This window comes from Myotis davidii, unplaced genomic scaffold (genome assembly GCF_000327345.1).
Source record: "Myotis davidii unplaced genomic scaffold, ASM32734v1 scaffold104, whole genome shotgun sequence".
In the NCBI taxonomy this organism is placed as follows: Eukaryota; Metazoa; Chordata; class Mammalia; order Chiroptera; family Vespertilionidae; genus Myotis; species Myotis davidii.
Genome location: NW_006296625.1, coordinates 2,919,298 through 2,935,700, shown reverse-complemented (window position 1 = coordinate 2,935,700; position 16,403 = coordinate 2,919,298). Strand labels below are relative to the sequence as shown.

The window sequence follows — 16,403 nt, the reverse complement described above, 5'->3', positions numbered from 1 at the left end:
AGGGTACGGTATTAAGATCTCTTATTGAATATCTTCAGGAAGAGAGTGAAGAAATAGCTCTGATGTGCCCTGTGGGAAAAGTATAATTTCAGGGAAATAAACATGTCCAAGAATGTAAAATGCAGAGATTTGAATTTCTCATTCCTTCATAGCTTTAGAATACTAGGGAAGGAGTGAGACTTTCCTGATTGGAAACCTTTCCCAGGGATATTAGATGGGAAGAGCACATTTATGTGGGAGGACAGAGGACAGAGAGAGAAAGGAAGCGGCAGCAAGATGGCCACAGAGATGGTTTCCCAGTAAACAAGGATGTTTGATTCCAAAATTTCTTCAACCCAGATGAAGGCTAGTGTTTACCATCTACCTCCTCCTCCAGGGTCTCCTCATTAGTTAGCTCCTCAGTCTCTGCTCTTTCAACTTCTCCTTTTCAGTTGTTACCTCCACACCGGATATAAATATGCTCTGGTCTCTTTTATTTTATAACAGTTCTTTCTTCAGCTGTGTAGTCCTCTACAGCTACTGCCCTGTCTCCCTCCTGCCAAGTTAAGCCATTGACAGACCCTCAAACTGTAATGCCTCCATTTCCATACTTTCCATTTATCTTGAGTTACTTTTTATTACTGTTAATTTTTATTCATAGTAAAATGTCAGCCAGTGGTAAAAGATAATGAAAACATTTGTTCCTTATCTTACTGTCCTTTTCTGTAAGTTGTGCCCCCTGGAGAAAATAATTCCTAACTCTTAGATGTTTCTCCAGATTACTAAATAATATACTTGTATTCTGGCTTTTTATTCATCAATTTTAGATATTAATTTTTGTCTTTCCATTATTGTCTTGATGATTGAGGATTTAATCCTCTCACATGTCCTGTCTTTCCCCTTTTTCCATCCTCCCAATATGATTATATCATAGTGTGTTTTTTCTGATCCTCACTCGAGGATATGTTTTCATTGATTTTTAGAGAGAAAGGAAGAGAGAGAGAGAGAGAGAGAGAGAGAGAAAGAGAAAAACATTGATCTGAGAGAGAAACATTGATTGGTTGCTTCTTGTACATGCCCCAACTGGGGAATCGAACCCACAACATAGTTATGTGCACAGACTGGGAATCAAACCTACAACCTTTTTTGGTGTATGGAACAATGCTCCAACCAACTGAGCCAACCAGCCAGGGCCACACATTTTAAAAAATAAATCACCAGTCAGCATTTGAATGTTATATATTAATATGTTTCTGGTATAAATTTAAATATTGTTTCTTGCTGAGTCAAGTAGTACACTATGACTATTTCCTTCTTCTTATCATTTTCCCCTTTCAAATGAATAATTGCTTCATTTTTCATCTGCTTGGTTTTCTATGTATTCATCTTTACTTTTTACAAATGCTCCAATAGGTCTGCCAAGCACCTACCAAGCCTTGAAACACATCAGTTTCACGTTTTTTGCTGGAGGCCTTCCTAGTTCAGTCCTCTGCTTCCCTACTTATTCTGGACTGCTTGTCTTCTAGGCCTGCTGCACAGCTGTCCTGCTGTCCTTTTGCCATGTTAAACCCTCTGTTTTCTGGATTTCTTATCTTCTACTACTTCCTTTGCTTAATTCTTTCTTCCTTTCTTCCTCCCTTCCTCCTTCCTCCCTCCCTCCCTCCCCTTCCTTCCTTCCTTCCTTCCTTCCTTCCTTCCTTCCTTTGACCTCCTCCTCCTCCTCCTCTTCCTCCTCCTCCCTCTCCTTCTCCTTCTTTTCCTTCTGTCTGTCTGTCTATTTTTTGGAATATACCTCCCAATAGTTTCTACAGAGAAAAATCCTCTCTGGGAATAGGTCAGGAGAGGGGACATGGAGAGTCTCATAGTTCATTGTGTCAACTTTTCCACTCCCCTGTATTCAGTCTGTGCTGCTAATTTACGTAGGTCCAGAACTTCTTAGGTTGGTTTTTCAGAAAATAAATTTCTAGTCTCTGGAAAGGGTGAAAACAGAATGAGGTCATGCTCTTTTTCCTCTGTGACCAAGACATCTAATCTCCTCTGGTTTTCCTTTGACCTCTCTGGCTGCTCCGCCTCAGTCTCCCTTGATGGCTCCTCGTTTTATGCTTATGTCTTAAGGATTATTGTTTCCTTGTCTCTATCAACAGCAACTTTCCTACACAACATGCTAGTCCTTGTTATTTTATCCATCCCGTGGCTTCAGCTATCACCTATGTGCTGAAAACTACCAAGCCGCTGTCTCCAGCTCAGCTTGTCTCAAAGCAGTCTCAACACCTTCTCCACCCCCCTTCCAAGTCTTCTCCTCTTATTATTCTCCACATCAGCAGGGATGTCCTGATCCACCTAATGCCCCACGCTAGCGACCTGGGAGCTATTTGAGGCTCCCCTGTTGTCCTCACCCATCAAATAGACTCATTCAGCAAGTCTCTCATAGTCTACCCCCTAACACCTCCAGCACCTGAACCCACATCTCCATTTCTCCCACCACAGTCTGAGTTGCGGTTTTAATTCTCATCTGAATAGTTCTCTCTCTCTCTTTTTTTAATGTTTTGAGCCTTTATTATGGGCTACTTGTACATTTAAAAAATCTTTATTGTTGAGAGTATTACAGATGTCCCCCTTTCTCTCCCCCTGTCCCCCTCTGATTCCTGCCCTGCCCCAGGCCTTCACCACTCTATTGTCTGTGTCCATAGGTAATGCATATAAATTATTTGCTTAATCTCTTCCTGCCCCCTACCCTCCTTCCCTCTGAGATTCCTCAGTCTGAATTGTTCTGATACTCTCATAACTGGCTTCATAGTCTCCAGAAAACTCTCTGCTTCATTTTCCATTTTGTTTTCTAAAGTTCAAGTTGGTCATATCACACTTCTATTTGAAAACCCGGTAAGGGTTCATCACTACCTGTAGAATACAATGCCAACTCCTTGGTATGGCACTCCAGGCTCTTTGTGACCTAGCGCTCTATCTCAGTCTTCTGAGCGTCCCTCCCTTTCCCTTGTCCGGACTCCTGCCGCCCATGCCTACAGAATGGCTTGCATAGCAGGCCAGGCACCTTTCCTGGATTTGACCAACTTGTTCCTCTCCCTTGATTGTCCTTTCTCCTACCTTTCCTTCTGGTGGGTGTGACCTTCTATGTTCAAAGTCTCTTTTAAAAACATTGACAAACCATACTTTCAGAGTCTATCTTGGGGTTTAAAGCCTGTCCATTGCTGTAAAACGTGGGCACTTACTGTAGAAAAAGAAAACCAGCACTTAAAGGATGGCTGAAAGCTGGGGAAGAAAGAGGGGCTCTTGCTTCTTCCCTTTGTCTGCATGCAAGCCCATGAGAATGATATGGAGGGTGCGGACATACCATGTGTGAGGACACGGAGGTAACAGAGATAATTAGAGGAAATCCAGGTGCTGCATTCTGGAGAGTGTGAGTTACTTCTGTTTCCCTCCAGAGGCACCATGGCACGTAATGAATACAAAACAGCCAAGGGTCTGGGACTGGGGAGTTTTTGCCTCTGAAGCCCTCACACTTGTGGAGAACTAAGGGGGCCTGAGAGGTTACTGTGAAGTATAAACATGAATGAGGAGCACAAATGACACTTCAGGAAAGAGGAAGTTTCAGGAGGGGGTTTATCATGCTCTTTAGAGTCATGAAGGACCCTCTAAAACAGATCAGAAATGCTGTCATTTTAGAGGGCCCAACACCACCACCAAGAAGCAGCAGGTAGATTTAGAATAGATGTCAAGGTGAATCTCCAGAAAGAGTGGGTTGCTGAACAGTGGACTAGGTACCAGACACAGGAGTATGGCTGTCTAACCTTTGGCAAATCACCTTACCTTGGTTTGGCTTAGCATTTAGTTATAATCTTTTATGATTCTGGCATTCCTTCTTGTACTCATAATGTGATATGCTTTATGATTGTTTAGCAAGCAACTTAGAAGGACTCTGACATAACACTCTTCCTAAGAACTAATGGTTAATTGCTTATCTGGTAAAAGTAGTTTGGCCTTTCTACTTATACTAATGTGTGATGGACAGAATTCCAAAGTCAAGGGCTGGTTAGAGCTGAGCCGGACATTAGAGGTCCAGAAGATAATTACATCGATTATTAATGATGAAAACAAAACAAGAAAAACTAGAAGGCTTAAAGATGTCTAACCATCTTATTAAACGACCAAACCACGTCTTCCGTTTCTCCCAGTATATTATTCATTATTTCATATGAAACTACTTCAAGTGAGCAAAGTATATATATATACATACATAAACTAAAACATCCATACTCATTGGGCCAAAATAATATTGTCAAAGTGTTTTTGAGACATGGAGATATCTACATGGGGACTATGTGACAAAGCATAATAATACTTTGATATTGTTGTACTTATGTAAAAAGCACAATGTCCTTCTCAATTTTCACCCATAATGCTATTTTCCATGCTATGCTGTGTGACCAGTCATAGGCTTAGCTCAAACGAGGCAGTTAGCATCTGTTTCCAAAAAGGGAGAACGTGAGTATTGTGGCTCAAATATTTACCTATTTTTCTACCATTTAATTTAGATTTTAAAAAATAATTAATGTTATATGTAGGAGAACTAGTTCCAATTTGCTTGTATCTGGGAAACAGTAATCTATGTGAGATAAGGATTAGCTTGCCTGAAAAAGAAGTTACCAGGCATAACTGTGATTATTGGTAACTTGTGAGAGGTAAGGGGATTTGGGCTGATGATGGAGTGGGAAATGTTTTGGAAGGAAGTAAATAACTATTAGGTGGTTGAGAAACCCCAAGAGAATTTATATCATCTGGTTGAAAAGTTTCCTGAAGAAAATGACAGCACTGATTAGCGGAAGTATTTTTAATTAGCTGAGCTGAATCCAAAAGAAGGAACAAGTCCAAGTCAACAGAGGAAGTTTATTGGACTTCCTATTTAAAACAGATGTCTTATCAGAAGTGATTAATTTATGAATGCGATCATAATAGGACTGAATGTTGATGCAGTTTATTAGAATGAGAACCCTAAAAGTAAACATCTAGGCACTCCTATTTCTTAAAGGTACAGAACGTAGGACATTTTTGCAGGTGGATAAAATACCTAGCGAACAGCAACTTCAAAGCTGGTCTTGGTACCTGGTGGGCAGGAAGAACAGCACAGTCCTCAGCTGGTGCCTTGCTCTCCAGGCAGAGCCCTTGGGGCGTAGGGACTATGGGACCTGGGAAGCAGGCCATAAGCCAGACAAACTGATACAAAACTCAAGAGCAATGTTTTCTGTAACTTGGTATGCAGTTTCCTGTGGTTGAAGCAGTCCTCCTTTGCTGATACAACGTCTTGCAGTAAATAGAACCTCTGCTATGTTTGTCTTTAGTGTGTGAGCTTAGAGCAGTGATGGCGAACCTATGACACGCGTGTCAGAGGTGACACGTGAACTCATTTTTTTGGTTGATTTTTCTTTGTTAAATGGCATTTAAATATATAACATAAATATCAAAAATGTAAGTCTTTGTTTTACTATGGTTGCAGATATCAAAAAATTTCTATATGTGACACGGCACCAGAGTTAAGTTAGGGTTTTTCAAAATGCTGACACGCCGAGCTCAAAGGGTTCGCCATCACTGGCTTAGAGGCTATCTATAAAAGTGATCTGGTCTCATTTACTAGAGAAGATTTTTAAAATTCAGAGCTCATGTGTTCCCTTGCAGAGAGTTTGGCAGAGCATAAGTTATGCATTGCTTGGGAGGAAGACAATGACTTTCCAAGGAGTTCATCTTTCCTACTCCACAGCCAAGGAGCTCTCCTGGGAGGAATCAGAATTCGAATTTGTTGCCAGGTTGCCCCACTCTAACACTGAAGAGATAGTCTCCCCCAAATTTCCAAATCCCATCTTGGATCTCATCATCTGGCTGGCCAGTAGTTTTGAGATACCACCCAAGGAGGATGAGTAGTTAGTGAGGTCAGAAGTCAACTGTAATTAGGAATTGATAATACATTAAACTTCCTTTCCATGGAAGGTATTTTAGCTAGTGTAATAAAAAAATGAATTCATAATTTACATCATTTCACAATAAATCATAATAACAAATAATGTATTTAGTGTGTTACCTGAAGTTCCTTAAAAATAAATAAATAAAGATAACACTTAAGGGAAACACATAGAAGAAAATGCCATTAAGTGTTTTTGGTAAACTGTTAATGTCAAACATATATAAAAATCTAATATCTCCATGTGTGTATGTTAACTAATATTTTTTTTCTTCTTCCAATTAGAAGAAAGGAAATGGTGCTATTAAATGTCTGCATATCAGAAGGCCCCCAATTTAAGTGCTTTGCTATTTTGAGTTTGTTGATAGAGGTGGTAATTAATAATGGCCTTTGGTCTTAATCTGCCTCTACAAATTATAAATGTCAGAAAAATGGTATCTGTAAAAAATTATTATAGAATTGTACTTATTACTTAGCTCACTTTAGAGGACCTAAATGACCTATTATTGGTCTTTGTATGAGATTCAGTGAAGACAGAGTAGGAGATGGAATAAGATTTGCTCATTGACTTTGTAACTTCAATAAAATTTATGAGACTTTTATTGTACTGAATCATAAAAATGGAAGAGACTTGGGAATTCTGTTTGTTTTTTTTTTAAGACAAATAATGGTATTAAGCCCCAGAGCATTTCTTTTTGTTCTTTTTGCTGGTCACCATATGTCTCAGATAGTTATTTTTTTAAAAAACATTTTTATTGATATTTAGTAAGAAAGGAGGGGAGAGGGAGAGAGAAAGAGAAACATTGATGTGAGAGCAAGACATTGGCTGCTTCCTACCAGGGATTGAGCCTGAAATCTGGGCATTTGCCCTAACCAGAAATCAAACCAGCAACCTTTTGGTGCATAGGATGATGTCCAACCAACTGAACTAACTGAGCCACACCAGTCAGGCTCCATCAGGTAGTTTTGCTGTGTAATGAGTCATCTCAAAATTTAATAATTTAAAACAACATTTAAAAAAAAATTTCTCACAATTTTGTGTAGTGGCCGGGCAATGCTTATTTTAGTTTATAGGTTTGGGCAAAACATAGATGATAAGCAAAGACAGATTTAATAAATATGTTTAGTCAGTATAAATCAATAGAGCCACTATCATATAGGTATTATCTCACTAACTCTAGAAACAAGATAAAATATGTCTCCATGTATACAAAACAAAATAACTTGAGCTTAACTGTATTCCTTTAAAGTTTATAAACATAAGTGTTAAACACCATATCTTATTATTAAAATAGAATTAAAAAAACTCTATTTGGCATTGTCAAGTATTTCTGAGACAGTCTTTCTAGTAACACAATCTGATTAATAGCATTAGCATATATGCCATGCATAGGTGACCACTTCGCTAACTTAAATACAATAATAAAATGTAATGGTCCAACCAAGACATTCTTCTATGTATGGATGAATCTTTTTGCCATATATATATTTTTACCAAGTGATAATTATGAAGAGCTATTATTATTATGGAGATTACAAAGTGCTAGATTAAGAGAAGGCGACTCTAGGAATTTAGAGGTCTGCACACTCAAGGTGAGAGAAGATGGTATGACAGTAACACAAAATAGTAGCCCCACAAGGGATTTTAGAGATGATCTCCAATACCCTTATTCTGTAGTGAGGAAACAAAGGCACCACCATTCTGAATTACATCTACAATAAAGAACAATGTGGATTTCACTTTTTAAAATGTATATTTTCTATTTTTTTAAAAAGAGGAAAACGGGAAAGATGCTTTAATTCTATTACGGATATTTGAGAACTATGCATTTTCACTCTTAGAAAAATTACAGAAATTTTGTTGTTGTTAATCCTCACCCGAGGATATTTTCCCACTGATTTTTAATGAGTGGAAGGGAGAGAGAGAAACATCAATGTGAGAGAGACACATAGACTGGTTGCCTTCTGCACGCCCAACCAGGGCCAGGGATGGTGCCCGCAACCGAGGCACATGCCTTTGATTAGAATCAATCCAGGACCCTTCAGTCAGCGGTCTATACTCTATCCACTGAGCCAAACCAATTAGGGCTACAGAAAATTTTTTTTTTTTAAAGTGTTGAGTGGGAAATAGCATTTTAATCTTAGATAGTGATTTTTAACTACAAAATATTTTAATTAGTGTTTTTAGTTTTTGCCTTAAGATTTTGATATATTTTTAGGCACTGAAAGATTATAAAGCTAGAACAATTTTCCAGTGAAAAACATGAGGATGATTCTTAAAGGTTTCCGGTATAGTGAAAAAATCATATGTATGCCATAAAAGCTTTATAAAAATTTTACATTTAAATGTAAACATTTATACATTTTATTTTATTTTGCTTTCTTACCTGCTTTATCCCAAATTTAATTGATAGGTAGAAGGAAAGAATGGAAATATCTCCCCCTAGTGGTAATTTAATGAAAAAATTAAGAAACATTTTGTTTTTGACCCACTGAACATAATTAGCACAAACCAATAGGTCTATGACATAATGTACTATATTTAATGCTTAGATATAAATTACTGAAGTAAAAATAAAAATTAAACTAATATTTAAAATTAAAGTGAAAATAATAAGTGGAAATTTTCTCACCCTATTGATAAACCCTGATGTTATTTTCTACACTTACAACATTGCCATATGTGACAGGGAGGTAATAGTTTTTTCAGACAGAGGAACCATTTGAGGCTTAGATTTATTTCCTATGCTCTTTATAATCTCAGCAATGACAAGACTCTGTCATTTTTTCTCACCAAGGTAGTTCCATGCCTAGCACAGTAATGTGCACGTAATTGGGCCTCAATAAACAATCCTTGAATGATAGAATAAAAAAAAGATACTTGTCCATGAAGGCATATAGATTAAGCTAAAATAAAATAAATCAATACATATAAATATCACACCCCCACAATGTGGCTCGTACTGTTCTAATTGCTATCTCAATCTATTTTTTATTTACTTTTATATGAATGAATTTAGATTTAAAAGCATATATGGAATCATGCAAAAAGCAGTCAGAGACACAAGTAAGTTACCTGTGTTTATTAACTTCTTAAGAGTAGATAATGAATATTTCCTTATTAAAACTCAAGTTCAGACGCATTAAAAAAGAAATTAAAAGTATATGAATATTGTTCAGAACAGAAAGTTACTTCTAGGTGAGTTACTTCTAGGAAATAGTCTGGTTTCCCACTATGGGGCTTGTATGTAGTAATTACTGTCTTTGTGTTTAATTCTTTGCTTGAGTAAAAATTGATCTAATATTGTTAGAATATTAGACGTGGTTTCTGAAAAGCTTTAAGAATTTTGTAGGTAAAGCACCTACACCAATACAAAGATGTTACTCAAGAGTAGTAAAACACTGCAGGAGAAGCTATTGGGCTCATGTACCTGTTTTTGTTTGTTGTGTTGTTTAACATCTATGGTCTTTAATGAAATGATGTGGTGTTGATCCTCACATAAACTATTGATCTGGGTTTCAGCGTAATTGAAAATGCTGTGTTTTTCTTCTCTTTATAGAAAGCATCATCATTCACCAGCTACGCATGAACTCCCGATGAAATGGTAAATCAAGCACATACTGGGTGTGTGTACTGCCTCTGAATCCCTGTTGAATGGATAGTATTACTACAGCTCTCCATCATCACTAAGGTCCTCCAGGCTACTGATCACTACTGAAAATAATTTTCTACTTCCAGTGAATTTTTTTTTGAGGATATATTGTAAAAGCTGAAAATGGCATTGCTGATAATATAAAAATAGGTTGCAAGAGCAATTCAATCTTTGTGTCAAAAGCAATTTCTCCTCCTTTTGCAAAGCTTTCAGGTCCATGGGCACATGCTATGTAATTTATTTTTATAACACACTTTGTGGTGTGATTTTTTTTCCCTAAAGTGTTTCCTTTTTCATAGTCTATGGCACATATAGTATATCTGTAGAATACACTGTCAGTTCTTCAAAGCATGGGTATTGGTGCATTTACAACAGTAACCTATAATCATTTTCTTTGATCAACTTGTTATTTCTGAAGAAAAGAAAGTACAACACTATATATTTCCTGAAAGAAATTCAAGAGGTAGAACAGAAGCAGGAGCTTCTGGAAGAGTTTTTATTATTGCTTGTACAGTGTTGTGGTTCTGATCACGGTTCAACACTAACAGATAATGGTCTGGTTTAAAGTTTAATTTTAAACACTTACAGTTTTTTTAAAGTTGCTCTTTCTAGTGTTCTGTGCCAAAACCCTTGAATGAATTGATTTTCATATGGAACAAATGAATAAAAGGAGATGTATGAGTTTAACATGTAAGGATTATAGAAACACCTTCAACCGGTAGTTCAATTATCTTTCTGTTTGCATTATTTACTTAGTACAGGACTTAGAAAAAGGATCTCAAGATATTTCTCACAATCTACCTAAATGAAAGCCTAAAAATAAAAAACCAACCTAGAAAGTATCAGCATCTTTTTAAAAAATGGTAATAGAAATGCCTAATTTTTTTCTTGTAGATAGGAGTTGGACAGATTTTCAGAAATCACATATAGGTTAGAGAATATATTCTTTAAAGATAAAAAGCACATGAATTACTTAAATCTCAATGTCAGAGCTGCTGTTGAACTTAAATTTATGTGCAAATGTGCATCTAAAGTCTACTTGAAAGCCTTAATATAGGGTTTTTATTTTTAAAGACTTTGTCAATGTGGACATGTTGTCAATAAGGTTTTTAAAAGGTAACTAAGATAAATAAATATTTGACACATCAGTTTCTGAAGGCAGGAATCATCTATCATGTAACTTTACTTAGATTAAAGAAGCTCTGCTCTGGGTGTCACAAGGATAGCTAAAAACCACACAAATAATACTGTTGGCCCATTTCTCCAGACCACAGGCTGTCCCCAGGTTTATATGCCCAAAGCGGGGAGTCCACACTGAGTCTCTGGAATAGAAAAATTAATGTTGGATTTCCTCCCCTATGGAACTTTGTAAGGTATTAAGGTATACCTTGTGGAATTAGCAAATTATAGTCAGTAGGTATTACATATGAAATTACTATATTTTATGTAAAATTAGTTTTGATCTTTGTAAGTAAAAGAAATGCTATAGCAGGCTTGCCCTAGCTTGAGTGATTGTATGTGTCACATAACCTGCAGGGTTCTGATTACTGGTTAAAGAAAACTAGATATATTTGTGTGAAGATTTAAGAAATTGTTGTTTTGGGTTTTGTTTTCTGCAAATGTTTCTGAATGACGTTTTCAACTAGGGAAAGGTTTTATTTAGTATTGTTATATATTTTTCACTCACAATTAAGTTCCATTTTTGCCAATATTTCTGACGGCAAACATATTCAGATATATCACAGATTAGCATTTGAAGCAAATAACTTTTTCTCAACTTGTGGGAATGTTATTACACTAATTGTGAAAAGGCTAGAAGATAAGACTTTAAATATTTCCTGACTTTAATTTAAAATGCTACAAGTAATTTATGTATATTTGGATCTGAAGTTTTATCTTTCCCGAATTTATAATGAAGTTTGGTACTTGCAATGCTGAGTGAGGATGACGGTGTAATCGGTCATTTAAATGGACGCTGAGCTTTTCTCTGCCCGTGCTATAAATAAGTCCTCTGTTGAAACCCAAATGGAATTAAAGCGACAGATGGTTAAAATTAGTTTAAAAAATTTAAAACTTGTTTTGAAATAGAACACAATATTAAAAACGAACAGAAAACAACAAATCGTCATATCCTTAGCTCATGAATAAACAAACAAGATCATAAATAGTCATAGCCCAATATCAATTGAAAAAATTGTCCTTCATGCAAGTCTGGCATCATCCTAGGCTACATAATTTCTCTATCTTTTATTGTAAGTAAATCTCCAATCATCAATATGAATGAGAATCAGTTTTGAATGGAATAATTCTGTTTTCTGATGTATGATCGTAGTTAGTGTTTTCAGTTTAAGATACAACAAACTAGTCCCATTATTTTACCCTTTTCTTTTTGAGAAGAGTGTTTCTGAGGGTATCTTGTATAAAGATTTTTTTCAAGTATTTAATAAAATATTAGGGCTTAATGAAAGTAATGGATAGAGTAAATATTCCAGATGTTAGAGACCTATAATGTTTACAAATGTGAACAATTAATTGTATCTTAGGACAACCATAAAACAATTCATGGTGTGGAATATCTAACTTAAGCATTAACAGAGATACCAACAAGTCTGAAATAATTCCCAGCTTCTGAAAGTCAGTGGCAGAGCAAGAGTGAATGCTGTGTCAGACCGTGTAATATGTTTGTGTCTTTTCTCTTTATGCTGTGGTTGAATTTTCCTGGAAATAAATAAAAAATAGAGCAAAGGTAGGGTGTGTTCATGAGTTTGATAAGCAATAATTCTAAAATTAACAAAAACGCATAATGGAAGTTTAAAAAACACAACTGGCACCTGAGGCATATACCCCCCTCTGGACCTCCAGTGCAGTGCCTCTGCTAAAAATACTAATTAGAAGGCAAAGAGGAGAAACAATAAAAATGGTTGTAATGAATTCATAAAATTGGGAGTTCCATGGAATTAATGTTGCTTAGTGACCACTAATGTTTTATTTATCTTACTATTATGTTTTTAATACTTACCTGAGGATATGTTTATTGATTTTAGAAAAAGAGGGAGAGAGAGAAAGAAACATGTGAGAAAGAAACACTGGTTGGTTACCTGTCAGTCATATGTGCCCAGACTGGGATTGAACCCACAACCTAGGTATGTGCCCTGACGGAATAGAACATGCAACATTTTGGTGCCAAAATGATGCTCCAACCAACAGATTCACCTGGCTTGGACAATATCAATATTTCATGTTCTTAAACTTTCAGCATTTCCTCCTGACTCTGTGATGACACTATGTTTGTTACATAGGGAAAATGCTGTAGATTCATACATTTGAACAGAAATATTTCTAGGTGCCATGACCTGATACATCTTTTTCTGGTGGGTTATTTTTGTTTGTTTATGTTATTTGATTAATTTTACCTTACCATTCACAGATTTTGTTAACAGTGCAAAATTGTATTTATTTAATCTAGATTTTGTTTTAAAAAATGTCAGATGTTAGCTTCTTCATATGTGATCAGTTATTCTTAGAAGTCTTGCAGGTGTAATGGATTTTCAATAGCAAAAGAGTACATGAAAAAATTTTGGAGTTGCAGTCTATTTTCACAGCATTCTCAATTTTTTCTTTAAGTTTTATTAAGTACATGAGAAGTTTATTTTTCACTACAGCCAAGTGAATTTATGAATATGTACTTGTCTTTTATATGAATGTGATATCCTGCTTTCATTTCATCACAGGTGACTGAAATTTAACCAATTAAGACATTCTCTGTGTTATTTCCAAAGTCAACTTTGTTTATCAAAATCTCACCAGAGAGTGAGAAAAATAATAATTGTGATATAAAAGTATTGTGCAATATTCTTCTTTGAGTTGGAACATAATATTATACAATTAAAATCATTAAAAATGAGTATTCTACCTTATTTTAAATTATTTGCTTTAAAATAGTTTTCACTTCTGCATTTCATATTTTGTTTAAAATTCGGTATTTTTCACTGTGAATAAGAAGCAGTACAGCGGACCAGCTGAAAACAGGGTGTTTTTCCTCTGAGTTACCTTATAGTTTGATTCTTTAACAAGATAAAAACTGCAAGACTCCAAGAGATGGAAACTGGCTATGGGTTCCCTTCACCCTTTTATCCTCAACAAAGGCATTGTCAATAAACATTTAAATAACATTTTACCACTTCCTAAAAATAGATTACTTAGTAGAGCAAACACTCCTGAGGTTTTGTCAGCAGCCCACAGCTGTTGGGTAAGGGTTTCAGCAAAGTGGGATGAGGGTGATGGTGGGGTTGTGCTCTGACCTCTTTTATCAGCCAGAGACAGTGGTCCATAGCCATAGCCAATCCAACTTATTTTTGCCTTATTTGGGACAAAGGAATAGGTTTCTCCTGTTTATTATTTAAATATATACATATCAGAAAAGCAGGCACGGAAGATGTCAAAGTAATGCTTTCCAAAGGAAAGTGCAGATGTTAGAGATCTTGCCCACAGAACAGCTCTGTGGCCTCGGTCCTTGGAGGAGTGGAGCCCTTTCGTGCGCATGGTTTAAAAACACTGGCCAAAATTAAAAATAAATAAAAGCACTGGCCAAAAGTCATTGTTTATTTCATGACTTCCTAGGAGCATGGTGTCTCAAGCTTTCCATCAGATTTGTTCAAATGGATTTGTCCCCTTTGAGCCTTGGGCTAGTAGGGTCACCTTTAATGAGCAACAGATTTTTCCTTAGGGTAGAAACTGCAGTTGCTTCCCGGAGCCCTATGCTTGTTGGCAATAGGCAGCATTGCACCATACTTTTTTTTTTGACTGTCCTTAAAATCTTGTGAAATTTGTATTTAAACATCCCAGGGAACCTATGAAGGACTTCAAGTAGTAAGGCCCCCCTTCAACAGGGCCACCCTCAGTGACTGCATGGTTCCACAGATGATGAATGGTTGGAACCCAGTTCCCTGGAGTTCACAGATGAATTTTTAAAAAGATGTTAAGTCCTCCTTTAGTTTCTCCTGGCATTATCCCCAGCATTTTCTTCAGAGCTAAGCAGCTCTAATGAGAAAATCTTTTTCTGTTTCTCTTCAGGAGTCCATTTATCCCATTCTGCCCTATATTGACTGGTCTTGGTGTACAAAACTATCTCCCCAGTTCATTCTTTGCCTTCCTCTTCTTCTTCTTCTTCTTCTTCTTTTTTTTAATCCTCACAGGAGGATGTTTTTTCATTGACTTTTTTTTTTTCCCCAGAGCATGGAAGGGAGGGAGGGAGGGAGAGAGAGAGAGACATTGATTGATTGCCTCCCACCTGTGCCCCAACCAAGACTGGGAATCGAACCTACAACTCAGGTATGTACCCTTGAAAAGGAATCCAACCTTCAATGCTTTGGTGCAAGGGCTGACACTCTAAACCACTAAGCCACACCACCAGGGCTGACTGTAAGCTTCTTAAATGCAGGACTTGTATATTCCTTATAGTGAATACAAGGTACTGGATAAATGCTTGCAAAAGGCAATATGATTCCTTCTAGAGACGGGCCTTTTCCCACTCCTTCCAGCTGTCCTATCCCTTGCCCCTATTCTTCACAGACCTTTCCCATGACCATACTCAAATTCTCATTTTTGTTTTTTCTGGCTCCTAGTGCACATTTCTTTCTCCTCCTTGAGAACAAGACGTATATTTAGTCAAAATGGCAGGGTGTTTTGTAGACACCTGCTTATTGACTCCCAACCCCAAAGGATTGCTCCTTCAGGAGTAGTACCTCAACCAGGGTATTTTGTACTAGATCTCCTTCACTACAAATTGTTCTGGCTGCTTATTCTTCCCTTGCAGAAACCTCGGTGCCCCCTGAAGGGTTCAGATGCAGGGTATCTGGATTAAACAAAAAAATGACTCTCAATAATCACTGATTCTAAGAGAAGATATGCTTTCTGCAAAGACAAAGGGCCCTTATCTTATCTAATCAGAGTACCAAATGGCTATGCTATCTTAATAAGAAAAGTGTGTCCAGTCTTTTTCAATTCACAAAGAGGTCAAGCACTGGTTCCCACATGGAGCGTTGGTGTACATAAGCAGTAGGACAAATAGACTATATAAGCTATCAAACTGAACATCTGACTCCCAGAAGTGGTGAGTATCAGAGATCTCTGTTTCCAGGACAGCTGCTGAGATCTTGCTTGAGAAAAAAAATATGATCAGCCAGGGTATAGAATTTTGCAATTCATATATATATGGCCGGTAGCTATGATGTGCAATGACCACCAAGGGGCTGATGCTCAACGCAAGAGTGGAAAACACAGGCATGGAAACATGGAACAGACTGATGAATCTCAGAGGGAAGGGGGGAGGGGGAATGGATGGGAAGAGATTAAGCAAAGATCTTACATACATACTAGAGGCCCGGGGCACAGATTTGTGCACTGGTGGGGTCACTCAGCTTGGCCTGCATCCTCTCACAATCTGGGACCTCTCAGGGGATGTCAGAGAGCTGGTTTTGGTCCGATCCCCACAGGCCAGACCAAGGGATTCCACCGGTGCATGAATTAGTGCACTGGGCCTCTAGTTAATAACAAGTGTCGTATAAGATTCTACTTTTTCTATGCCCCTTTTTGATCATAGTCTCTCCTGGGTAGAGAACCACAATATCACTCAGACCTTAGTACTTACTTCCACAGTTTAATTTTTGACATCATAAAGAAGATATGGTACCTGCTGAAACCTCCCATAATCCCTTGTGCACACATCTTATAAAGCACTTATATCAATACTAGAGGCCCGGTGCACAAAAATTTGTGCACTTGGGGGTGAAGGGGGCCCCTCG

The 16,403-nt window shown here is 37.1% G+C and overlaps 1 protein-coding gene across 1 annotated transcript in view; it reads left to right on the top strand.

Annotated features, from left to right (window-relative positions):
- Window positions 1–12,653, top strand: part of FILIP1 (filamin A interacting protein 1) — a 173,926-nt gene extending 161,273 nt beyond the window's left edge. The window contains exon 7 of the mRNA XM_006772168.2: window positions 9,508–12,653. Coding sequence (XP_006772231.1) covers window positions 9,508–9,548 — 41 coding nt within the window. The 3' untranslated portion in view covers window positions 9,549–12,653. The remainder of the gene's footprint in view (window positions 1–9,507) is intronic.
- The last annotated feature ends 3,750 nt before the right edge of the window (window positions 12,654–16,403 follow it).